The 27,074-nt window shown below is 44.5% G+C and overlaps 1 protein-coding gene across 3 annotated transcripts in view; it reads left to right on the plus strand.

The window, feature by feature from the left end:
- Positions 1-10,396: 10,396 nt before the first annotated feature.
- DAPK1 (death associated protein kinase 1) overlaps positions 10,397-27,074 on the plus strand; it is a 209,410-nt gene continuing 192,732 nt past the window's right edge. The window contains exons 1-2 of one of the 3 annotated variants that reach the window (XM_030920187.1): positions 10,397-10,519; positions 11,727-11,896. In XM_030920187.1, coding sequence (XP_030776047.1) covers positions 11,835-11,896 — 62 coding nt within the window. In that variant the 5' untranslated portion in view covers positions 10,397-10,519; positions 11,727-11,834. Of the gene's footprint in view, positions 10,863-11,294; positions 11,391-11,726; positions 11,897-27,074 lie in introns of those variants that run through there. The other 2 variants (XM_010377852.2, XM_030920188.1) reach the window with 2 other exon arrangements.

A 27,074-nucleotide genomic window follows, 5' to 3' on the forward strand; every position in this document is an offset into this window, starting at 1 on the left:
ACATTTTCTTGGACAGATATTAGGGACCTGGCCCATTCCAATTACCACCCAAAAGTCCTTCCAAACTCTAGGAAGGACAGCACAATTATTGGCAAACTATTTAATTGATGTTTATTTTACGTGGCATCCTATTTTAACTAGAATTTATAATACCATAAAGTTGCATTTTATGTGATTTTGTACACACACACACACACACACAACTATAACGATGAATGAAGTGCTATGGTGGATATGTATAGTGTCTCTATGCCCCTTTTTATCATTCTTGGAGCATAATCTTACTGCTTTGTATTTCCAAGGAGGTTACAGTTGCTGAGCCTTGGCTTTTATGACATATTTTTGTTTACTGCCATGATTTATTTGATGCCAAATTCTTGGTCAGCAGTACAGCTTCCAGTTATTTCCAGTATAATCCAGTAGTATAACATTCTTTAATGGAAACGAGCTTTCTGTTATACCAGGAACTGCATAATGCTCAAGTTTCCCGAAATGCATTTTGGTTACAAGTAAAGACCACCTGTATATCAGGACGTTATTGTAGTTAATTCATTACACTAAAAAGCAATTAAGGCTAGGCATGTTGGCTCACGCCTGTAAGCCCAGCACTTTGGGAGGCCGAGGTGGGCAGATCACCTGAGGTCGGGAGTTTGAGACCAGCCTGACCAATGTGAAGAAACCCCGACTTTACTAAAAATACAAAATTAGCTGGGCATGGTGGCACATGCCTGTAATCCTAGCTACTCAGGAGGTCGAGGCAGGAGAATCACTTGAACCTGGGAGGTGGAGGTTGCAGTGAGCCAAGATTGCACCATTGCCCTCCAGTGTGGGCAATAGGAGTGAAACTCTGTCTCACATAATAATAATAATAACAAAAGCAATTAATTCAGAATTAAATATTCCCTGTGCTCCTGGTCCCATACTCCAGAACTTTTTGAGGTATTCTAAGACACAAATTTCTAAAAGACATAGACTTCTAATGCTCAAGGAGCCTAAAAGTGTTTTTTTTTTTTTTTTTTTTTTTTTTTTTTTGAGATGAAGTCTGGCACTGTCACCCACGCTGGAATGCATTGGCATGATCTCAGCTCACTGCAACCTCTGCCTCCTGGGTTCACGCGATTCTCCTGCCTCAGCCTCCCGAGTAGGTGGGATTACAGGTGCCCACTACCACACACGGCTAATTTTTTGTATTTTTAGTAGAGATGGGGTTTCAACATGTTAGCCAGGATGGTCTCAATCTCCTGACTTCGTGATCCACCTGCCTCGGCCTTCCAAAGTGCTGGGATTACAGGCGTGAGCCACCGCGCCCAGCCTACAAGTTATTCAAAAGCTTATAATGTGACCTATAATCAAATGCCTTATCAAATTACTCCAAAGTCAAGAAACATTTTTGAAAGATGTATTTACGTCATTTAAGATATAACTTTGCAATAGATGAAATAATCTATTAATACTCAAAAAACTAATCACACGTGCAAAAAGCTTGGATCGGATTGTAGGGGTGTTTTTTAAAGCTTAGGAGGGTGAGGTAGACTAAAAGGAGGGGAGTGAAGGGAGGGAGTGAAGTGAGGGTGGGCGGAAGAGGTAGGCAATGCATGTTCAACTGTTTTGCCTTTTCTTATAACCTGGATTAGGGGATTGGTTGTAGGTAGGGAACTCCATTTCCTGACTTTATTCTAGGAAATGTAAGCAGGAAATTAAAAAAACAAAAACAAAAACAAAACCCAAGTAGATCCTTTCTTTAAGAGGATTCTAAAGAAATACAATGTGTGGCCCGGGCGCGGTGGCTCAAGTCTGTAATCCCAGCACTTTGGGAGGCCAAGGCGGGCGGATCACAAGGTCAGGAGATCGAGACCATCCTGGCCTACACGGTGAAACCCCGTCTGTACTAAAAAAATACAAAAAACTAGCCGGGCGAGGTGGTGGGCGCCTGTAGTCCCAGCTACTTGGGAGGCTGAGGCAGGAGAACTGGCGTGAACCCGGGAGGCGGAGCTTGCAGTGAGCTGAGATCCAGCCACTGCACACTCCAGCCTGGGCGACAGAGCAAGACTCCGTCTCAAAAAAAAAAAAGAAGAAGAAGAAGAAGAAGAAATACAACGTGTGATCGCAGTGCTTCTACGTCGTAAATCCCTGGGTCTTTTTCACTGCCATCCTTATTACTCGATAAATAATGAAATGAGGCCCGGTGTCGGCTCACACCTGTAATCCTAGCACTTCGGGAGACCAAAGCAGGAGGATCACTTGAGCCCAAGAGCTCAAGACCATCCTGGGTAACACAGAGAGACCTCATCTCTATTAAAAAAAAGAAAAAGAAAAATTAGCCAGGTGTGGTGGCGCATACCTCTAGTCCCAGCTACTTGAGAGACTGAGGAGAAAGGATTGCTTGAGCTTGGGAAGTTGAGGCTACAATGGGCTGTGATCACGTCACTGCACTCTAGCTTGGGTGACAGAGTAAGAGACATTGTCAAAAACATTAAAAAAAAAAGAAAATGATATAAAATGCTTAATCGACACATTAAATTGCACCCATATTTTGACATGGTTGCCAAAAAAGAGTATATTTGGACATATTAAGTCTATATAAACAGAAGGCACCAATTTTATAAGTGTGTACATTTAGAGCTCTTGGCATGTGAATACAGCATTGAATGGATCAAAGATTATTGCTGCCTTTGCAAATCTTCAAACTGACAGAACCTTTTGGAAAAATTTATGGCAAGTTTGTCTTTTTTTACAAGCAACGTTTCTATAAATCCTACCAAAGTGCTATGAATAAGGCTGTAAATCACTTCACTGGCTTGAGTAATGGGACTTTTATTTCATGAAACCATGCCAGGAAACCTAGAGGCTTTCATTGATATTGAATCTTCTGTAATATTTAATACCTATCCAACCCAAAAAGATGAATTTTGATACTGACTGAAAATATTTTTACCATAATTTTTGCTGAAAGGAAAATAAATAGAAATCAATGGTGTTAAGTTGGATGGTTTGAAAGCGGTTCATTAGTCATCAGAAGAGAAAAAAATTAGAAGCAATAGAAAGTAAATCAATGAGAATATAAGTTCAGATTTTATCTGTAATTATGATTGGTACATCCATTCCTAATGGATGAATAGTGCTGACTGCTTCTTTCTGGATGACATTTTTCCGTCTTGCTTGACGTTTATTTGACAAAACAGAAAGAAACTCTTTTGAATATTTTATTCTTCTTTTCAATTATTAGGTTGGTACAAAAGTGATTGTGGTTTTTGCCATTATTTTGGGGTCAACTAATATATTCAAATATTCTTACAGGGAAATGCTGTAGAACCTGGTAGCTAACTGCGTAAAATCTCAATAGCCAGCCGGGCGCGGTGGCTCACGCCTGTAATCCCAGCACTTTGGGAGGCCGAGGCGGGCGGATCACAAAGTCAGGAGATCGAGACCACGGTGAAACCCCGTCTCTACTAAAAATAAAAAATAAAAAAAAAACAGCCGGGCACGGTGGTGGGCGCCTGTAGTCCCAGCTACTCGGGAGGCTGAGCCAGGAGAATGGCGTGAACCCGGGAGGCGGAGCTTGCAGTGAGGCGAGATCGCTCCACTGCACTCCAGCCTGGGTGACAGAGCAAGACTTCGTCTTTAAAAATAAAATAAAATAAAATAAAACTCAATAGCCAGTGAGTCGTGTGGGAAGAAAAGTGTACGTGTTATATATACAAAAGCTAAATTCGCACATGTTGGCAAAATGAGTGACGCATACACTACCGCGAGGCACCTCCATGACATTCAGTTAGGAACCTAATTGACATTCCAAGCCTTGAGCTTTGCAACTGCTCTTTAGTGTTACCAATCTTTTGCTTCAGGTAGTGACAGAACCTAAACGAAATTGGTCCAGGCATAAAATAAATTAGGCTAAAGGCAAAAGTAAACCTGTAATGCCAGATCACTGGTCAGTGACTTTTAAGTGCTTATTTGCACACTGCCTGTTTTTACAAAGAATTTAATGCATTCAATACCACAGGGCACAATACATGAAAATGGGGCGGGGGGCGGAAAAACCTGAGTCAGAGGGAAAGTAGGGCTAGAGAAGAAGGATGGGCAAAACCCCAGGTGATGGCACTGTAAACCTGGGCTCACAAACTCCTAGTTCAGATGGCCAGGCAGGTAATGTGAAGCCCCTCATCCTTAAAACCTTGCACTGCAAAAGGGCTGGGAGACTGGAGAAATCTTGGGAGAAGGTATCTGAGAGGTACTGCAAATCACTCACAGTTCAGCAGGAAGTGAGTAATGTGCATTTGCTATTTTGTTTGTGAATATTCATTTCTGCTCTGAAAAAGAAGAAAAATAGGATGGAGGAAACTCATAGGATGTGTTAAGCATAGATAAGGAAGTTAGGGACCTACCAGACCAAGAAGACAGCAAATCTTCATGATGCAATAAATACTGTATGCCGGAAGCATAATGAGGCATTCCACATGCAGGAAGTCTTAATTCACCACCATTGATGATGCCCATTCTGGCTCCACCTGTTCTCTGCCCAAGAAACAAATGAACAAAACAAAACCCTTTAGCTGCTCGTCATATCAACTGGCAAGCTCCAGCTACTGGCCAGGCATTCTTGCCCCTCTGTATTTGCTTGGGTTCATATGCTACTGTTCCAAGGTTCTGCCACTAGTGCTCTCCTTTTCAATCCTGCACACCCTGTCCTTAGGTGGCCTCACCCCCTTCTATGCCTGCAGCCCCCCTGGAGTATACGCCAGACTCACTTTCTCCCCATCCCTCAGGTACCCATCACCCATCTCCCAGACATCTCCTGGACATCATCTAGATGCCCCATGGGTACCTCAATCTTCATAATCCTAAGACTGACCTCATCTTCTCTCCCCAAACTGCATGTATATCTGTATTTCAGCCTACATGGCAGTAAGATGTATCTAATCACTCAACCAAAACTTGGGGTGTCACCCTGACTCTGTTTTTTGCCTCGGGTACTGAGATCCCAGGTCCTGTGATTTCTACCTCCTTAAAGCATCTCATTATTTTTCTATACCCACCATTTGTGCTAAATTAGCACTAATTAGCTATCTTCAGAGTGATACAGCCACATGCTGAGCATGATGGACAAGGATCTTCAAGCTCTACCTTGGTTCACCCCTCCATCTCATCCGAGTTCTGGGCATGATGGAAGAGACCCTTCTCCTCTCCACTCTTGCCTCTTGCCATTTCCTTGCCTTGGCTGTGATTACCTACAGATGCGTGAATGAGTCATAGTCTTTCTCATATCCAGGATTGTACCCTTGCTGTTTTCCTCTGCCTAGATGCCCTCCTTTTCAACCCCCACTGTCCCACAACCCACCACCCCAAATGTCCACCATTTCATCTTGCTTACTCTTAATCTCTTTTCAAATTTTTCATGAGATGTCAGCTTCTCTAGGAAACTTCCCTGAAATTCCAGCCTTCCCTCCACCCTCACCCTCCGCCGGCCCTTATCTGAATTAAGCACCCTGCCTGCTTGTTTTCATCATCTTCTGAGACTCCCCTCTCATTGTGCTGTCACTTAGGGGTCCAGAGGACAGAGGTGGAATGCTCAAATTAGGACGATTCAGGGAGGTATGGGAGAGGTGCAGGGGGACCATAAGGAATGGAGCAGGAACCCAAATTAGTAATAGCAGAGCTGGCACCAACCCTAGGCTCGAAGAGACAGAGGAGAGACAGTGGTTACCAAAACCCAGAAAGAGAAAACTGTGTAAAATAGGGGATGTGGTGAAGAGCAGCAACATGTGTTTGGCTGTGAACTGAGGCAATCTTGCAGGGAGGAGAGCAGATAAATGACTATCTTGGCTTCACTCTCCTTCCTTCTCCTTCATCTCATGTCAGGTGCCCCATTGGCTAAACCTACCAGCAACCAGAGGACAAGGAACGCGTTAAAATAATCTTACGGCTCAGAGAGTAGATTAGATGTAGAGCGACGAATGGATTATATTTAGCACAATCACAGGTCTATTTGTTGATCCGTCTCCCTCATCAGGCTGAGTTACCTGAGGACAGAGAATGTTTCTCTTATATCTGCATCCCTAACATCTGGTGGACACTAGACACTCAAGAAATGCTTATGGATGAGATCAGAGAAGATGGTAAATTGGGCATTAGATGGAGGTTTGTGCTTTCTGAGCCTGCCACATGCTTTCTGGAGAATCTAAGGCAAAATGAGAAACAGAATGAGCTCTATGCTTTTGTCTGATAAAAGAAAATATGATTTGGTGAGAAGAAATGAATACTTTTAGCACTCAATGCCGGGAGGAACTGGGATCAGTCACGTGGCTGCCTCTATCAGAGGCTCTCAACTGCATAATGGACAGAATCTTTCACAGTGAAACCACAATGCAGAAACATTCTTAAAAATATTAGCCCTTGATAAAACCAAAGCCATGTTACAAAAAACCAACCAAAAGGTGGAACTGAATTAATATGGTCCACTTTGAGCTGAGAATATCTTGCAAGAAAATGGTTGTCTCAGACTTCAAGTCTGACCTCCTACATAAACCTTCAGTGCAATCCTCCTTGTATTGTCTCTTCTCATCAGCCAAAAGATGGAAAGGATCAACTGAGGAACTTACACTGGAGGAGCATGGATTCATTAGATGGCAGAAACCTGGGTTTCTGAATGGCTGCTGTGGAACTGATCTCTGTCTACACCCTGCAAACCTTTGTACTCAGAGCAAGTAACACATTTTTAACGTGTTAAACCTCTGAGATCTGTTGGGTTTTACAGCAACAGTTATTTTATCCCAATACGGCTGTAAAATAATGTTCTAAAATCAACACTTGGGTTTGTTTAAAATATTATCACCATGATTATTATAATTATAATCCATAGTCCATATCATAATCAATTATTTTTATAGAAGTCCTTCTCAACTGGCATCTCATAATTTGTGGCTTCTTATATTGTTGCCTTCTATGTGTGAGATGCCTCTCTGAGTCTTTTTTGCTGGTACATGATAGAAAATAAAATATCCAACATTCTGCTGTATTTTATAATGTACAAAGTCCTGTTTCATGCATTATCTCTTTAGATTGCCCCAATAAACCCGAGGAATATTTAAGAGTCTATAATCATCCTCATTTCACAAGTGATGAAACTGAGACTTTTACATATAAAGTGGAAAAATCACTAATTTATTTATCTATTAAATAAAAAACTCACTAATTTATTTAAAGATTAATTGAGAGAATAATTTAGTCTGTCTGGAACCAAGTATGTGTTAAGAGTTAAGTTTTCTTAATTTTTCTTTTTAAGAAGATAATCTTTGGCTACATAACAAACCACCCTGAAGTAATGACTTAAAACATTAAAAGTCATTGATTTTGCTCACAGAACTTGAACTGGAAGATAAAAACAGCTGCGAGTGAGGGTGGGGCTGGACAGCTGGCTTCTTTGGGCATCTCTCGTTCTTTCTGTGGTCTTGTCACATGTCTCTACACGGCAGCCCTAGGGTAATCATGACAGCTGAAGGGTTTAGAGTGGGTGGAGGGGGAGAGGGAGGGAGGGAAAGAGAGAGAGAGAGAGGAAGAGAGAGAGAGAGAGAGAGAGAGAGAGAGAGAGAGAGAGAGAGAGAGAGAAGCAAGCAGGCAGAAGCTCTAATGCCTTATGACCTAACCTTGGAAATAAATTACACTGTGCCACTGCCACTACTTTTTCTTAGAAGCAAGCAGATAGGGTTGGTGCATATTTGAGAGGGGAATTAGACTTCACCTCTTGATTGGGAGAGTGTAAAAGTATTTGTGAATATGTTTTTAAATGACTACATTTCCCCTTTCTTTTTTCTTTTTTTCTTTTTTTTTTTTGAGACGGAGTCTCACTCTGTTGCCCAGGCTGGAGTACAATGGCTCACTGCAAGCTGAGTTCAGGCCATTCTCCTGCCTCAGCCTCTCAAGTAGCTGGGACTACAGGTGCCCACCACCACGTCCAGCTAATTTTTTGTATTTTTAGTAGAGACGGGGTTTCACTGTGTTAGCCAGGATGGTCTCGATCTCATGACCTCATGATCTGCTCGCCTCGGCCTCCCCAAGTGCTGGGATTACAGGCGTGAGCCACCGTGCCTGGCTCACATTTCCCCTTTCTAAAACGCTTGTCTAAATTGGTGCACACGTGAAGCTCGGGTGTTAGTGACTCATCCAAGATTATTAACCTGTTAAATGGTTCCACCAATACTAGATCTAATTTTGTGACTCCAAATTTCATGCTCTTTCTCACTACTCCAGATAATCTCCAGTGAACATCGTTGTCCATTATGGTAATTAAGACATTCTAGCTGCCAAATAGATTCAATCCTTTTAATTGCCTTGAAACACGTATTTTTTTTTGTTTTGCAGAAAATAAATATTACCCATATGGCGGTCATCCATAAACACCTTCCAAGTTTATCCCAAACATCTGTGTTTTAATTTTTTTCTCCCAACAGATGTATTCATTTGCATTTTCCCAGATGAATCATTCTTATTTTTGTTGTTATTTTTGACTGCATTTCTTACCTCTCAAGATCCTTTTGTATTAATTATCAAGCCCACTGCTTAAGCTAATACGATCTCCCAATATGGGAACTTCCTCTTGATTCCTGTGTGCCTTTCCTGTGGGTCATTAATGCAATGTTATTTAAGACTAGGATTTGGCCGGGCACAGTGGTTCACACCTGTAATCCCAGCACTTTGGGGGGCCGAGCCGGGAGGAGGATCACCTGAGGTCAGGAGTTTGAGACCAGCCTGCCCAATGTGGTGAAATCACGTCTCTACTAAAAATACAAAATTAGCCGGGCGTAGTCACATGCCTGTAATCCCAGCTACTGGGTAGCTTGAGGCAGGAGAATTGCTTGAACCCGGGAGGAGGAGTTTGCAGTGAGCCGAGATTTCACAACTGCACTCCAGCCTAGGCCACAAGAGCAAAACTCTGTCTCAAAAAAAAAAAAAAAAAAAAAAGACTAGGATTTGGATTTGCCATAAGGCTTGAGGGGCATTCTTTTGTTTTGTTTTACCTTGTTTTCAAGAGGCCAAAATCTTCACAGTTGAAAATTTCTGTTGAACCACAGAGATCTGAACCAACTCAGTTTAGAAAGCCTGGGGATTTGAACAATGGTGTGGATGGGAAATCTCTTCATCTGTCAGTTTTCATCATTCTAGGCAGTAAAATCGATTTCCCTTTAGGAGTTTTTCTCCGTTTGGGGCTCACCAGCAGTGGGATGTGGGGAATCAACCCTTCTTCGTCCCCACCCAAACATTAGGTGGGAGCATGGGGTGGGAAGTAGAGAAAGTGGACAGAGGTCTCCAGTGGATATGGGATCTTTGTGTAGACCAGAACAGTCCTCAGAAATCTCATGCAAGCCACATAGGTACTGTTATATTTTCTAGTAGCCACTTTTTAAAAAGTAAACAGATGGGGCCGGGCGTGGTAGCTCACGCCTGTAACCACAGCACTTTGGGAGGCTGAGACGGCCGGATCACAAGGTCAAGAGATGGAGGCCCTCCTGGCCAACACAGTGAAACCCCGTCTCTACTAAAAATACAAAAATTAGCTGGGCATGGTGATGCGTGACTGTAGTCCCAGCTACTGGGGAGGCTAAGGCAGGAGAATAGCTTGAACCCTGGAGGTGGAGGTTGCAGTAAGCCGAGATAGCGCCACAACACTTCAGCGTGGTGATAGAGCGAGACTCCCTCTCAAAAAAAAAAAAAAAAAAAAAAAAAAAGGAAACAGGTGAAATTAATTTTAGTAATATATTTTATTTAACCCAATGTATCCAAAATACTATCATTGGAACGTGTAATGAATAGAAAAATATTCATGACATATTTTTCATTCTCCTATCCACACTGTCTTGGAGTCTAACGTGTATTTTACACTTATAGCACAATTAATTTGGGACTAGCTACATTTAATCTCAACAATAGCCAACAGCATATTGGATAGCACAAATAAACTCTTCGTCTCTGTTGCTTCTTTGGGTCTGGGAGACCTTCCTTCGGATTGCAAACCTTTTTGCTTTCAAACCTCGGCTCCAACACCAGTCCGGCAGAGAACCCAGTCTAATGAGGTCCACTCCCTTCCTGCCATTCTCTATTCCAGTAACCTGTTTTGTGGTAAACATAGGACTGATCCTCCAAGATTACCTTATTAATTAGCTTACATATTTATTTTCTATCTGTCCCACCAGAATGCAGGTTTCTGGAGGGCAGGGATTTTTAAAACCTGTTTTGTTCTGTGATTTTCCCATACCGAGCACCGTGCCCGGCACAAGCTGGGATCCCAGTATACATGTCGGGGCGAAAGAACCGTGTTTCCCTAGAACCCAGGCAGAGGGCAGCTTCGCAGTGTGTCACAGGTGGGGCGCCCGCACTGGCTTCCAGGCCGGCGTGGGTGTGGGGCGAGTGGGTGTGTGCGGGGTGTGCGCGGTAGAGCGCGCCAGCGAGCCCGGAGCGCGGAGCTGGGAGGAGCAGCGAGCGCCGCGCAGAACCCGCAGCGCCGGCCAGGCAGGGCAGCTCGGAGGTGGGTGGGCCGCGCAGCCAGCCCGCTTGCAGGGTCCCCATTGGCCGCCTGCCGGCCGCCCTCCGCCCAAAAGGCGGCAAGGAGGCGCGAGGCTGCTCCAGAGCCCGGGCAGGAGACCCGGCCGAGCCAACGCCAGGGACTTTGTTCCCTCCGCGGAGGGGACTCGGCGACCCTCCCGGCGGCAGAGTCTGGTGCCGGCGCCTGGGCGGCTGCGTGGGATCTGCACCCCCGACTCCCTCTCTAGCTGTGTTCCCGCCGCCGCCCCGCTTGTCTCCGGCGCTGGCGCCTATGGTCGGCCTCCGACAGCGCTCCGAAGGGACCCGGGGAGCTCCCAGGCGCCCGGGTGAGTGGCCAGGCGCGGCTCCCCGGTCCCCCTGGCCCCCGGCGCCAGCTTTTGCTTTCCTGGCCAGAGCGCGGTGGGGTTTGCCCGGGCAGTGCCTCGAGCAACAGGGAAGGCCAAGGCGGAGGGAAACTTGGCTTCGGGGAGAAGTGCGATCGCAGCCGGGAGGCTTCCCCAGCCCCGCGGGCCGGGTGAGAACAGGTGGCGCCGGCCCGACCAGGCGCTTTGTGTCGGGGCGCGGGGATCTGGAGCGGACGGCTGCGCCTCGGTGGGCCGCTCCCTTCCCTCCCTTGCTCCCCCGGGCGGCCGCACGCCGGGTCGGCCGGGTAACGGAGAGGGAGTCGCTAGGAATGTGGCTCTGGGGACTGCCTCGCTCGGGGAAGGGGAGAGGGTGGCCACGGTGGCAGGAGAGGCGCGGGAGCCGAGAGGTGGCGCGGGGGTGCCACCGTTGCCGCAGGCTGGAGAGAGATGCTTCCAGCGAGGCGCGTTCCGTCTGGGCGAGGGCTTCATTCTTCCGCTGCGTCCCTGGAGGTGGGAAAGCTGGGTGGGCGTGTGTGCAGAGAAAGGGGAGGCGGAGAGGCCGGTCACTTCCGGAGCCGGTTCTGATCCGAACAGACCGCCCAGCGTTCGGGGACGCGGACCTCGGGGTGCCGTGGTGCCTAGCCCCACGCGCGCACGAGGCTGAGGGGTCGGGGGCGTCTCTGACCGCCCAGCTTTAACAAAGGGTGCTCCTCTCCACCCCGCGAGGAGGGGCAGCTTCGGAGACCCGGTCTTCCGCGAGCGGGTCTTAGCGCCGGGGAGGTCTACTTCCTTTTGCGGTTGCCATTTTACTATTATTATTGCCTTTTTTATTTTTTTTCCCAAAAGGACTGGAGACTGATGCATGAGGGGGCCACGGAGGCGCAGGAGCGGTGGTGATGGTTTGGGAAGCGGAGCTGAAGTGCGCTGGGCTTTGGTGAGGCGTGACAGTTTATCATGACCGTGTTCAGGCAAGAAAACGTGGATGATTACTACGACACCGGCGAGGAACTTGGCAGGTAAAGGGGGTCCCAGAAACGTACCCTCCTGGATTGTGGAGATGCATAACGATGGGGCCGTTGGGTGGTAAACAAATGCAGTTCGAATCAGATGTCTCCTTCGCCCTTTCTGGAGATGCGCAAATCATAGAGAAAAGAGTTACTAACCCAGCGATAAACTGCCTGATCCAAGGGCCTGGGGGTGGAGGAGAGGCAGCCGTTCAGGGCTAGATTGTGATGCACAGTATATTGATCAAGTTCCCTGGACAAAAACAGATTTCATTGTCTGCACTAACTCTTGCCAGCCCTTGCCCCTCTGTGACAACAGGACAAACACTAAGATTATAATTGCAACTGGAGTTAGCTTTTACGTGTGATTTAAACGGAGAGTACAAACTAACTAATAGGTTTTAAAAATCTTAGTACTTTTTCCTCTATCTAAATTTTCAGTGTAACGTGAGCAAGTATTGGTAGATGGTAAATGGAGACTTGCCAGATGTTGATGTTGGGCTTGGATTTTGAAACTTCTTCCAACCAGGAATTTAATTATATGGTTGTGTTGGTGGTTGCTTTGGTTTCATTTACAATGTTAAATTTTTAACAAATCAATGAGAGTCTAATATGGCTATCTGGATTCAGAGCATACCTCCATTGCCGTAGCAGCTGTGATTCTTAGTGTAAAATCTTTCAGTTTCTAGGTAAACAAAGAATGGTTTCTTTCAGGGCATCTAAGGGCTGATTGCTGTTTCCTTTGACTGTGTATTAGACAGAGTGTTTTGGGCTCTGGTCAACTTTAGTAGAAAACCTAGTTTTCATACCTACGTTTAAAACTGAATTTATGGAATTTGTGGTGTATTTGCATTGGGAGTGGAGTAGGCAAAAGGATATTTAAACAAACAAAATATGTATTTACTTATATGTGCATTGAAATATGTATTTTCCCATATACATCTGATGTCCTGATACAAAGCTTCCTTTTTCTCCATGAAAAGGAAATTTAAAAACACCCACATCCTAGATTACCTAATGAGAATTATGGAAACTAAGCTTAACTAAATTTTTTTTAATTCAAACGATAGTGTAGAATTTTTTAAAAAGTTACTGTGGCAGAGTATTTCTCTAAATATTTAGTATTGACTGAAAACATCGATGAGGGCCTGTGCTTAGGAAGAGCTCTCTGTATATTGATGATCTGGTAAGTAAATAAGGAAAGCTCTTCAGAAATCACATTTCATGGATATGTTTAAGATTGAAGTTTAAGAGTGTGTGGTTGAAATACTTGGTTTAACTGGAATTAAATAACTTTCCTGTGGTTTTCAGCAAGATGAGTGGTATTTGGAGTTTTCCTTTGGGACTGGAAGAAAAAAGCAAAAAACGAAATTTTAATTTGATTTGCGTAGTGCGGCCTAATCATTTAAGTGTTGTTAGAGAAATGACTGGAATTAGTTGAGATTATTGTATTATGGATTAAGTATAATGACCTTATTTTCATTATGATTTTTTGATACAATTATGTGTTATGAGAAAGAAATAGAAAAAGAGGCCTCCCTGTGGTTGGCGAAGGGAGTTTGTGATCTTTATTTCGTGGGCGTGATGATGAGGGGAGTGAGGTGGTTTGCTTATTTGTCACTAGCACATTGATTTGCTCCGTGTATATGTCTTTGTATAACGTTCTGTCCACTATGCAAGGTAAACTGACAAATTGTTTATTAAATAATTTATGTGACCTAGGAATTTTAAAGAAATTCTCTGAAAACCTGGAAGTCTGAAGTTTTTAAAAATGAAATGTACAGACTCATCTATCCTGTATAACTGCTATTGTTTTTGCCAAAAAATGAGTGAATGATTGGGTTTTGGAAAATTGTTCCAAGTCCTGTGATTTGATGTAGCCACTTCCTGAAAACAAGTCCTGATGTAAGATGGACATGTAGGAAGATGCTGCTTATATGACATCACGTGTCACTGAGGGAAGATTGGAAGTGGAGGCAGGAGTTTGGTAGCAGGAAAATGGAAATGGGCAGATATGTGGCACAAATGCAAGGTCATTCTAAGCAGTGAGTTACTAGCAGACCAGTATCTGAGATTTAAGACTTTTATTTGGCCAGGCGCGGTGGCTTACACCTGTAATCCCAGCACTTTGGGAGGCCGAGGTGGGCGGATCACGAGTTCAGGAGTTTAAGACCAGCCTGGCTAACATAGTGAAACAATGTCTCTATAAAAAATACAAAAAAAAATTAGCGGGCTTGGGGGCGCACGCCTATAGTCCCAGCTATTTGGGAGGCTGAGGCACCGAATCGCTTGAACCTGGGAGGCGGAGGTTGCAGTGATCGGAGATCGTGTGGCTTGCACTCCAGCCTGGGTGACACAGTGAGACTCTGTCTCAAAAAAAAGAAAAGACTGTACTTACATATCTTTAGCAGTCATCTAAATAACAACGATTCACTTACCTTATAAGTGTAGTGAGACACAGTACATAGCCAGGAGGAAAGATGGGATTTTGAGGAAGTAGAGTACAGTATTATTGTTAATATTATTTTATTTTTAGGAAAACTGAAAATGTGCGTATTTGTGTGTACTGCCTAAGACTTCTGTAAAAGCTCTCTGTCAACTGTCAGGAACTTTATAAAGTATTACAACTATTGCAGCAGTCCATCTGCAGCAGTCCATCTGCAGCAGTAAGAGAGTAGATGGACCACTGGACAGATACCCTGGTCCAAAACCTGGCTCTGCAACTTACTAGTTTTCTTGAACCAGGCCATTTACCCACTCTGACACTCAGGATTTTCCTCTATGAGAGAGAGATCTAGTGCTTATTTCATGGGTGTTGTAAAAATCAAGTAATCTAACTTGTAAAAGTAGTTTATCAGCAGTAGAGAGTTAAACAAGTATAGATATTACCTGTAGACTGATTGAGACATGTGGGTGCCTCAGGCAAGCTAATAACTTGGCTGGCAACTCAATATTCTTTAAGTTTCTGTTTACCACCTTTGGTAGGGGATGCCTTATAGGAAAAGGGTCAGGAGGAGAAGAGTTGCTGACAGCATTCAGCCTCCACTATGATTCTGAATAACGCAGCCCTGGCTTTGAGCTGGCACACCCTCCAAACAGAAGCAAGTCCCTGCAGCAGATGCACGTGTTATGTTTAGAAGAGTGTTCGGTGGCCTTCAGTTTGGCTCCTGGAGCCCTTTAGGGTCTCACCCTCTGTCCCAGGAGGTGGAACAAAGAACTGCTTCTATTATGTGTAATAGTCTCTGGGAGGAGTTCTTATAAATGCAGTTTTCTTCATCTGCTATTATACTGGGTTGTTTTAATGCCCCAGGATGCCCTAGCATCTCTTATCAGTTGGCACCTTGGGCAGCTGCGGGCTGACTTGCCACATTGTCGGGCTCTAGTTACATCCTTGGCCGTCGTTCAGCCTAACCTGCGAGCCTCCTGGGCACCTCTCTGTGTACACTGCTTTCCTGAGGGACTGGCCTTCTTTCCTGTTGCACCATCTGACCTTATATGATCTTAAGACCTAAGTCCTACTTCCTTAATGAATCCTTCTACAATGAGTTTCCCCTTTTTAAGTCAAGTGACTTCTCTGAGACTCTCTTTGTCCATGACCATAGACTGCCCAGTGACATGTTCCATCCTGTTTTACATTTATTAGTCTTGTATTGCTCTTTGCAGCCAGCTTGTGGATTTCTTTTGGGGTATGCCCTGTGGTGTGGAGTTGTTGTGGTACTTTCTCCCCACAGTGTGCACTGTGCCATAGACTTCCTACAGATTGATCAATATCAGGATTAATGCATGCCTAAATGAGCTAATGCAGTTTGGCAGGTGCAATTTTGAGACCAGAATGGGGATGTAAGATTCAAACGATGATGCAGAGGCTGATGCTGTTAGAGAGGCAGTGTGCTCATTTGGAAAGTGGGGAGACACCGACCCTGGTAGGGTGTTGTGAGAATTGCAGATGTGACTTTAAACTTCTGTCATGCAGTCACTGGCTAATATCTGTCTGTCTTTCTAGTCTATAGATACGCATTTACTGAACACCTACTAAATGTCATGTGTCTAAAATATATGTATTTGTATATATGTAATATATTTTATATATATATATGTTTTTGAGACAGGGTCTTAACTCTGTTCCCCAGGCTGGAGTGCAGTGGCATTATCATAGCTCACTGTAACCTTGAACTCCTGGGCTCAAGCAGCCCTCCCACCTCGGCCTTCCAAAGCTCTGAGATTATAGGGCAGAGACACTGTGCCTGGCCTCTAATATATTATTTTTATTAACCTGTTTTCTCCATCACAGCATTTACCACATTGCATAATAACTGCTTATTTGATGATCTGTTTTCTCCATGGGGCCATTACCTTGGACTTGCTCCTCACTTTTTATTTCTAATGCCCAGGTTGATGCATGACACTTAGAAGGCACTCAGTAAATGCATGCTGATAGACTAGACTGAGTGGATCAATATATGTAAAGCAACTTGAAAGAATATGTATGTATTAGGCCCTCAATAAATAATGGCTTGTGGTGAAGATGAACACTTAGGATATAATGGCTGCCGCTCATCAAAATAAAACTGCTCTTGTTTTTGCATTCTTTGTGGCTCAGCAGTAATGAGCACAGCAGCCAAAATTTTCAAGCACAAGGTCAGTTTTAAACAAAACAAATGAAATGGAGCATTAAATATTTTACCTTGGTTTGGATGGTCATTGGAAGCTAATAACTCACGTTTAGAACATTGCCCTTTCGGCGTAAAATCCATAGGCATTTTCATTGAAGTAAGAAGTTTTCGTAAGTCCTGACAGTCCAAGTGCGTCTCTTGGCTGGTTTACTGCGAATTGCCGGAGTTAGTCCTAAGAATAATGGCAACCCTGTGTGGCTCATAGAAGGGGAGAGACTTTCTGGCATGTTTTTTCTTCGGAAATGGGAACCACAGGCCACCGGTGGATTTCTGCATCCTTATAGGACTGTGCTGAATGTGACATTTTTCTTCTTAGTATTTTTGACTCAGAATGCTCTCAGATGTTTCCTCTGATAGGAAAGGGTCCAAAATTTTAAGAGAGATAAAGTTTCGATACATAGATTAAAGGCAACGGTTAGTGATTTTAAAAGTGTGTACGTTTTAGGAAGGTCTAATAATAATCTTCCAGGATTTGAAGTGAAGACATGATGGTGTTGGTAAGTGGCAGTTTGTTTGAATGCTTGCTTGCTGGCACTGGGAGTGTGTTGCTGGGTTACTAGGGCAGGCATCATGTAGGTTCAAGGGGGCCAGGAACAGAGTGGGTGGAGGTGCTTATTGGTCAGGAAGCCAAGGAACATGGAAGCTCACTTCTTGGTCCCCCATGCTCTTTGATGCTCAGCTTGTGTCTCACCCGGCCCATGAGGAACCTGAAGGCCCCATATCATTGGTATATGCCCCTGCGAAGCCATGAAAAACTCATAGGAAACCTTCAGAGATGGATGCCCAGATAAATTCCAGTGCACTCGTCCGTCAGTATTCATGGCGGATTAGTTCCAGGACCTCTGGGGACACCACATCCACAAATGCTGAAGTCCTTTATATAAAATGGCATAGTATTTGCATATAACCGATGTAATCTTCCCACATATATCAAATCATCTCTAGATTACTTAATGATACTTAGTGCAATGTAAATGCTACCTAAGTAGTAGCATTATAATGTTTAGGGAATAATAAGCAGAAAAAAAAGTCTGTATATGTTTAATACGGATGCAGTTTTTTTCCCTGAATATTTTTGGTACAAGGTTGGTTGAATCCATGGATGCAGAACCCACAGATCTAGAGGACAGACTGTAGTTGTGTACAGGTGTTATATCAGGAGAGGCAACATTGGCTCTTCTGCCTTGTTCTCTTCCCTTCTAGCAGAGTTGTAATTCCAGACCCCTTCTTTCCAGGTGATTGGGGGTGAGGGGCCAAGCTGCTGGATATCTGATATCCGGGAGTGACATGGTCAAGGTCATATTGCCTGACTCAGCAGGGAAGTGTGTTAGGAACTTTCATCCTTCATTCTAGTCAACCGCCATGAGTACCTAACATTTTGTATAAATTAAGTGAATATTATTTTAGTAGAAGTTTATCTCTGATTATGAGACAAAGGAAGGCACCCTGCTGACACGAGGGGAGTGGTTTCCATTGGGGAAGAGTACCCCGGAGAGCTCAGGGACTTTGTTTGTTTATGTTTTTTTGTTTTTGTTTTTGTTTTTTTTGAGACAGAGTCTCACTCTGTCTCCCAGGCTGGAGTGTAGTGGTGCGATCTCGGCTCACTGCAACCTCCTACCTCCGAATTCAAGCGATTCTCTTGCCTCAACCTCCTGAGTAGCTGGGATTACAGGCGCCTGCCACTGCGCCTGGCTTATTTTTTGTATTTTTAGTAGAGATGGGGTTTCACCGTTTTGGCCAGGCTAGTCTTGAACTCCTGACCTCGTGATCCACCCGCCTCGGCCTCCCAAAGGGCTGGGATTACAGGCGTGAGCCCCTGCGCCCAGCCTTTTGTTTTCTGGAGACAAAGTCTTGCTCTGTTGCCCAGGCTAGAGTGTAGTGGGGTGATCTTGGCCCACTGCAACCACTGCCTCCCCAGTTTAAGCGATTCTCTGTCTCAGCCTCCCAAATAGCTGGAATTACAGGCATATACCACCACACCTGGCTAATTTTTTAATTTTTGGTAGAGGTGGGGTTTCACCATGTTGGCTATGCTGGTCTTGAACTCCTGACCTCAAGTGATCCGCCTACCTTGGCCTCCCAAAGTGCTGGGATTACAGGCGTAAGCCGCTGCGCCCAGCTGGGACTTCGACCTGGAAGAAGGCTGAGTGACCAGCATTGCCTCCCTTCACATTTTATCCACCCTTGTTTGGACAAGTCGAGTGGCTTTTTCCAGGCAGCTGATTAAAAGGTGACAAGACATGGAACCAGAACCCTGGGCTAGGCCTATTTCATTATCTGTGCTACTTAGGATTTGACAATTTTCCATTTTTGAAAGCCAGATGAAGTTGATATTTAAGAGAGCTGAAGTAGGCAGCCATTTGATGCCAATTTATTTCAGCATCTGCATGGAGAAAATGGTTAGGGATAAACAGCTGCTTCATGGTAGGTTTTCATTTGAAGCCTAGCCAAAGGCAACAGGGTCAGCCCTTTGAGCTCAGAACTTTTGCAGGCCTTAACAACACACTGGGACCTTCTTTTCTTTTCCAAGTGGCTTGCACCTTGCAGTTCTGAATGATGTTAACGTGTGTCGTAGTTTTACTAAAGTCCCAAGTTAATGGTTTACCTTTTTAGAAAACTCCAAAAACACTTTCATTGTTATTTAACTTTTGAATAATGTAGTGTCTAAGAGTGTTGTCTCTGACCTGTGCGCCTACCTGCCAATGACCACCAGTTTCTCATTTCATTACGCCACAACTAGTCTGGCTAGCTTAGAGTTGTTGTGTGATTGTTTGAGACCTTATGTGGAAGATAATATTTAATTGTTTTGTTCTGGTTTGATGGGGTAAATTCTCCAAATGGAATGCATCCTTTCTCGGCCTTGAAAGAGGTTATATGACAGTACAATTATTTATAATAAATCCAATGTATGACTTTGGGTACATTCTATTATAAATGAACTTTTAAAAAGGTGCAGTTAGGGTGGAAGGAAAAAGAAGTTGACATTCCGATTTCCCACATCATCTGACTAAAATGGATTTAAACTAACTTTCTCTAACTAGTAAATCTTTCTCAGGTAAGTACAGTTGTATCCCAGCTTTAGAGTTAATGTGTTAGGGGGTTTTTACAAATAAAAAATCTAAAACCTAAAATAGTTGTATTTTATCTTCTATCCCAATCCAAAACAAAACAAAACAATCATGTGATAGTAACTAATCTTTGGAGATACCTGACAAGCGTGATCCATAGTGACGTGCGTTTGTCACTTTGTTCTTCTTTAGGTGACATTGAGAGCTGGTGTGGCTTATGGATCATGCTGTTGTCATTTATGTATAATGTTGCTTACTCTGAGAAGAGATCATGGGGCCTTTTTTTTTTCTTTGAGATGGAGTTTCGCTCTTGTTGCCCAGGCTGGAGTGTAATGGAGCGATCTCCGCTCACTGTAACCTCCACCTCCCGAGTTCAAGCGATTCTCCTGCCTCAGCCTCCTAAGTAGCTGGGATTACAGGCATGCGCCTCCACGCCTGGCTAATTTTGTGACATTGAGAGCTGGTGTGGCTTATGGATCACACTGTGGTCATTTATGTATAATGTTGCTTACTCTGAGAAGTGATCATTGGGCCTTTTTTTTTTGAGACAGAGTTTCGCTCTTGTTGCCCAGGCTGGCGTGCAGTGGCACGATCTTGGCTCACTGCAACCTCTGCGTCCCGGGTTCAAGCGATTCTCCTGCCTCAGCCTCCTAAGTAGCTGGGATTACAGGCATGTGCCTCCACTCCTGGCTAATTTTGTATTTTTAGTAGAGACGGGGTTTCTCCATGTTAGTCAGGCTGGTCTTGAACTCCTGACCTCAGGTGATCTGCTTGCCTCAGCCTCCCAAAGTGCTGGGATTACAGGTGTGAGCCACCATGTCCGGCATTCACGGAGCTTTTACCTTATGTACTACCTTTTGATGTTTCAGTTGTGAGCTTGAAGAATTTTATTCAGTAACCTAACGTATAATTAGAGATGCCAGAGTGATGGGGAGGGGAGGGAAGGAGGTTGGGAGAATGTTGTTGATTTTTTTTTTTTTTTCCCTTTATAAACACATACAACTTTGGACGAAGAACATAATGTTTCAGCAAATGAATGCTTGTAAACTGCCGATCTCTGGAGTGTGAAAAGTTTATATTGATGGCGCTTATATTCATAAGCCTGATGGATTTTGGCTGGGAAATTTGGCTCGAGATATGGACTTCTTTTGGGACACATTTTATTTTCTGTCAAAACTGCCTGATTATTCTTATTTAGGAAATATGTGATGAATGGGGCTGGCTGGTAAATGTTTTAAGTGCAGTTGATATTACAAATTTTCACTTACAAGAATGAACTAATTTTCATTGTTGAATAGTTATGTCTTAGTTCATTGCTTTTTACTTTCAAAACTGTATAAACTTTTCCTTTTTTTTTTTTTTTTTTTTGGAGACAGTGTGTCACTCTGTTCCCCAGGCTGGAGTGCAGTGGCATGCTCTCCGCTCATAGCAACCTCCGCCTCCTGAGTTCAAGTGATTCTCCTGCCTCAGTCTCCCAAGTAGCTGGGACTACAGGCATCCGCCACCACACCTGGCTAATTTTTGTATTTTTAGTAGAGACGAGGTTTTACCATGTTGGCCAGTTTGGTCTGTGACCTCAGGTGATCTGCCCTCCTTGGCTTCCCAAAGTGCTGGGATTACAGGCGTGAGCCACCGCGCTGGTCCAACTTTTCCTTTTTACCTTAAAAAGATTGTCAGGATTTTTGAGACCTGACTACAACCCCTGACACCTGACCCACAGTATAGAATTTTCCAGGTGAAAAAGACATGTAGAGAAAGTCATCAATGCCATTTTTTTCCCCCTTCATGAGAATGATTAGATTTTCGTTTGAGCTGCCTGTCTGTATGTCTGCCTAGCACCTTATATGTCTCTCCAGGACTGGGCTGCCTCTGAGAGAGGAGGATAGTGCACCTGAAGTGATGCAAGAAAAAGTGGCAGAAGGATATGATGGGACAGGCAGAGAGAAGAGGTCAGAATTTAGTGCTGATTCAGTTCTGATCTTTCCACCCTCCTTTGAGAGGTTTTTCTAAATTGTTTTGCCTCCTCTGTGTAAAGCTCCATTTTGGGGCCATCTGTGGTTTATGGGTAAGCAGCAGAAATGTGTGTCTCCGGAAAAGTGATGAAAGGCTGCAGCCTTTGGAGTGTAATATTTAATAGACTAGGAGTTACAAGCTGTTTGGCTTTATAAAAACAAAACCACGGGCGCTGCAGGTATACGTATCCTGTAGAGAACAGACTTTTAACGGGTACTGCTGACGCTGGAGATGCTAAATGGCACATAATACACAGAAGAGCTGTCCTTAGGAATTTGGTAAGGCAAAAAGTGCTAAAAAGTTATTTATTACCTTAAAATAATATTTCATTGGCCTATAAATCAGTATAATTGAAAGCAGAGCCTGCCACATTTTCTTTTCTTTTTTTTTTTTTTGAAATAGAGTTTTGCTCTTATTGCCTAGGCTAGAGTGCAATGGTGTGATCTCAGCTCACCTCAACCTCTGGCTCCCGGGTTCAAGTGATTCTCCTGCCTCAGTCCCCCGAGTAGCTGGGATTACAGGCATGCGCCAGCACACCCAGCTAATTTTATATTTTTAGTAGAGATGGGTTTCTCCATGGGTTTCTGCATGTTGGTCACGCTGGTCTCGAACTCTGGACCTCAGGTGATCCGCCTGCATGGGCCCCCCAAAGTGCTGGGATTACAGGTGTGAGCCACCGCGCCCGGCCATCCTGCCAGTGTTTTCTTTCGTGCGCTTGGGATGGGAATATAGAAAATTGTCTTCTTAGATATTGGCTTTGCCACTCAAAGTCTCTACAATCAGTGTGTGAACTGCTGGGAGCGATGCCAGAATCTTTCACAGATTTCATTCCTGGGAGCTCTTCTGGCGTCAGATGATCGCGGTTTCTTTTCCTTCTGCACCACAGCACATGGAGGAGGCCCCTTTCTCACTTGCTCCGTTGCTTTGCCATTCATGGAGACAGTGGCACCAGTCAGCCCACGGCCAGGCCGCTTTTGCCCTTTTTCTAACTAAGTCACTATGGATGGACTAAACAGAAGATATTTACAGTTTGCCCATTTAGAATCGATAAGGGTGTGCCCTGGACTCCATCATATATTCCATTACGTCCAGCCTCAGGCATCTGTTTCAATTGTTTGGGAGAGGAAGTGAATTAGCACAAGTGGAATATCTACAGGATGAAACGTGGTCAGTCTGTGCGTTCCTCCCCACCCCTTCGTTGGCTGGAAGAGATAACGCTTGACATGTATGGGGCGGACAGGGGCCTCGTGGCCATGGAGAAGCAGGAAGTCCCTTGGTTTTGTTCAGTTTGATTTGGGCATTGAATGAGTAGATCCTGTTTTAACAATATGACTCATTAATATGAACCATCATTTTGTAGGTCTTGTCTTTAGAAGCAACATTCTCTCTTTTTTTTTTTTTTGAGATGGAGTCTTGCTCTGTCGCCCAGGCTGGAGTGCAGTGGCACGATCTCCACTCGCTGCAAGCTCCACTTCCCGGGTTCATACCATTCTCCTGCCTCAGCCTCCCGTGTAGCTGGGACTACAGGCACCCACCACCACGCCCAGCTAATTTTTTAAAATGTATTTTTAGTAGAGACGAGGTTTCACCGTGTTAGCCAGGATGGTCTCGATCTCCTGACCTCGTGATCCGCCCGTCTCAGCCTCCCAAAGTGCTAGGATGATAGGCGTGAGCCACCGCGCCCGGCCGGAAGCAACATTCTCTTGAGTGCAAATAATGTTTATCTGCGTTGAGAGAAGTTATAATAACCTGGAGAATGAGAAAGAAAAGACACATGTGAAATGACCCAGCCAGTTTCTCCTGGCAACCTCTCCAGAGCATTTCCTAGGCTACTCCTCCAGGAAGGCTCCTGCTCTGATTTCCTGTATTCCTTCATGATTTGGAGTAGATAACTGCCCACATGACATTCTTTTTACAGGGGACTTATGCGTGGGATTCTTGGCTTCCCCTATGGATTGTGAGTTTTCTGAGGGTAGAGCACATGGCCTTTTGTCTCTGGTGTTGGTTGAGATTAAGCTAAGTGCACAGTAAGCCATGTTTATTTAGTTGCCTTATAAAGGTACATATGCAGAAATTAGAACAGTGTTTCAGGGCTTTGGACCCAAATCCCTGTCTCCACAAAACACATTAGCTGTTACTTTGGGAAGGTCACTTGACTTCTGTGAGATTTAGGTTTTCTCGTCTGTAAAATGGGGATAGTCGTTACTGCTGCTTCATAAGGTTGTTGTGAGGATGCTTGTGATATGTGTAAAGTGCTTGACACAGTGCTAGGCACACAATAAGTGCTCGAGAGGTGGATGCTATTTAACAAGACAGAGCAGGAACAGGAGAGAGAGGGAGAGAGACAGTATAACATGCTTCTGAATCTGTGTTCCTCGGTCCTACCTCTTCTCCATTCATTCCTGGCCTGGCCTCCCACAGGCAGAGTGCGGGTGAGGGCTCACTTCTCCTCAGTTTCATCCTTCCTCCCTCTCTTCTCCTCTGCCTGTCTCTCCTTTGGCGCAGCCTGCCTGGTGGGCTCATTCTGCCAAGTTTGCCTTTGCTTATCTGATGCCATTTTTCTAGGTATGCCTGCCTCCTTCCAGCTGGACTCAGTTTATGTGCTGGGCTCCCTTGGTGAGTCCACCTTATTATGTGTTCATTAGATGATGCTTAGGGTTCCTAAGAAACGTTGACTAGGAATTTAGCTGTGCATTTGAAAGTTGACTGCTGAAGGCAGAGCTTCAAGGATACCCTTTTCAAAGTCCACAAGACACCATGGGAAAGGAAGAGAAAAGCTTCATATTAAGGAGGATCTATTAAGATGGGAAGAGATGCATTTAAGGAAGCAGAGACAACTACAAACTGCTCTGTAGCCAGGAAGAGTTAGCTGCTCGGCAAGAAGGCTGCTGGGAAATGCTTTGAGGGATATCATCCTGGTGTTATAGGGAACCTGAGACTATGTGAGCACATAAATTCATGTTTTTAATGAAGTGTGCTTCATTTCCTGAAAGGTAGATTTTTTGTTTTTGTTTTTGTGTGTGTATGTGTGTGTGTTTGTTTGTTTTTGAGATGGAGTCTCACTCTGTCACCTGGCCCAGAGTGCAGTGGCTGGCGCAATCTCAGCTCACTGCAACCTCCGCCTCCTCGTTTCAAGCGATTCTCCTGTCTCAGTCTCCCGAGTAGCTGGGATTACAGGCGCCCGCCACTACGCCCAGTTAACTTTCTGCATTTTTAGTAGAGACGGGGTTTTACCATGTTGGCCAGGCTGGTCTCAAACTCCTGACCTCAGGTGATCCACCCACCTCGGCCTCCCAAAGTGCTGGGATTGCAGATGTAAGCCACCGTGCCTGGCCTGGTTTTAGTTTTTTAGCTTGCTTTTTCAATGAAAAACCATCTTTTATTTATTTGCTTATTTTTTAGAGACGAGGTCTCCCTATGTTACCCAGGCACAGTGGTGTGATCCTAGCTCACTGCAGCCCCAAATTCCTGGGCTCAAGTGATCCTCTCACCTCAGCCTCCTGCGTAGCTGGGGCTATAGGCATGTGCCAACACACCTGGCTTAAAAGCCATCTTAAGTGGCCACATAAGACACTGAGAATTTGATTAGGGATACAAATAATTGATTTTTTTTTCATGGATCTTTATGGAGAAAGGAGTCTGAGATGAGTGTGGACACCTGAGTCCCTGACCAAGAGAAGCCTAGTGCAGCATGTGAGACAGACGGCAGATTCTGAAGCTCCATTCAGTTCTGACACATACCAATTTAAGATGTGAAAATGAGTGTTTTGACAAGCCAGAACTGTCCGTGCCAAGAAAAGCCTATTAGGTTGGTGGCTGAAAGGCTGGATTGTTAGGATGTACTGAATGGCGAGGCCCTGCCAGCTGCTGCGGGTAAATGCCCACTTACATTTCTAAGTAGTCATTCTGTTCCCCTGGAGTGGGGGGTGCGGTTTGTTCAAGAAACATGGCTGCTGCATGAGAGGCTGCTTTCTTATTTTTGAGACGGAGTCTTGCCCTGTCGCCCAGGCTGGAGTACAGTGGTACAATCTCGGCTCACTGCAACCTCCGCCTTCCAGGTTCAAGAGATTCTCTTGCCTCAGTCTCCCGAGTACCTGAGATTACAGGTACGTGCCACCATGCCCAGCTAATTTTTGTATTTTTAGTAGAGACGGAGTTTCACCATGTTGACCAGGCTGGTCTCAAACTCCTGACCTCAGAGGCTGGTGATCCACCCGCCTCGGCCTCCCAAAGTGCTGGGATTACAAGTGTGAGCCACTGCACCTGGCCGGGAGGCTGTTTTCTTTTAAAGAATTCTTTCTTGTTCTTTGGGCTTGTTGGGTGGGTATCTTTAGTTAGTAAAAGTAACATAAAACTGACAAAATCTGAAAAGGAAAATGCTTGGAAATTGGGTCTATAAGGTGAATTTAGGTAAAACATCAAGGGAACTAACAAATAGACAACAAAGAAGCTATAAACAGGCACCATGAATAGGCTATTAAACAAAACTATCATTTGAACCGTAATATTTGCCCCATCATTTGTTCATTGCTCAAGGGCTGATTGAATATCTGAATCATCTTGCTGCAGTGTTGGGCAGGGCCCTCTATCTCAACAAGCTTCTAGTCATGCAGGGTAGACAGACTTTTGTGAAACCAACAGTATTAAAAAGCCTAAATAGGAAGTGAGATGAAGCAAGGAAAAAGGTTTTTTGGAGTTCAACCAAGGAGAGATCATTCTGACTTGAAGGTTTCATTCCTTCATTCAGATTCTTGTGGACGACATAAAAATGTAAGCAGGTGTCTGCAAATGTGGGTATGTGTGTGTATCTCTATCTACCCTTGCCTTCCTTGGAGAAAACTGGAAATAAGACATGAAAGAAATGGCTGTAAGGAAACTAAGATTTGCTAGGAACTCTAGACCAGCAGCTCGAGGTAGGTATTGTAATTCACATTTTGAAAACCGCAGTTCAGAAAGATGATTGGCCTTGAATAGTGTGTTTAAAATTCTGGAAGCAATAGTTGGACTCCCTAGCTGCTAAGCCATGTCTGGAAATTGGGTAGTGGGTGGTGCAGCTCATTTTGTCACCTGTTCTACTGTCACTGTCTTGGAAGGGAAGTTTAAAGAAGTTTGAAATATCTAGCACAGTGCTGGCTCATACGATGTGTTCAATGCCTGTTTTTTCTCCTTGCTTCCTCTAAACCAGGTGTTCTCAACCTCGGCATTAGTGACAGCCTGTTCTGGATAGTTTTCTGTTGTGGGGGCTGTCTTGTGCATTGTATTTTAGGATATGATATTTATAATAGGATGTTTAGTGGCATCCATGGACTGTACCCACTGGATGCCAGTAACAGCCACCTCCTCACACTCCTTATGACAGCCAAAAATGTCTCCAGACATTGCTAAATGTGTGAGGGGGCGCAAAATTCCCCCACCCACTGTAGAGAACCACTGGAC

The sequence above is a fragment of the Rhinopithecus roxellana genome, chromosome 16 (genome assembly GCF_007565055.1).
Source record: "Rhinopithecus roxellana isolate Shanxi Qingling chromosome 16, ASM756505v1, whole genome shotgun sequence".
In the NCBI taxonomy this organism is placed as follows: domain Eukaryota; kingdom Metazoa; phylum Chordata; class Mammalia; order Primates; family Cercopithecidae; genus Rhinopithecus; species Rhinopithecus roxellana.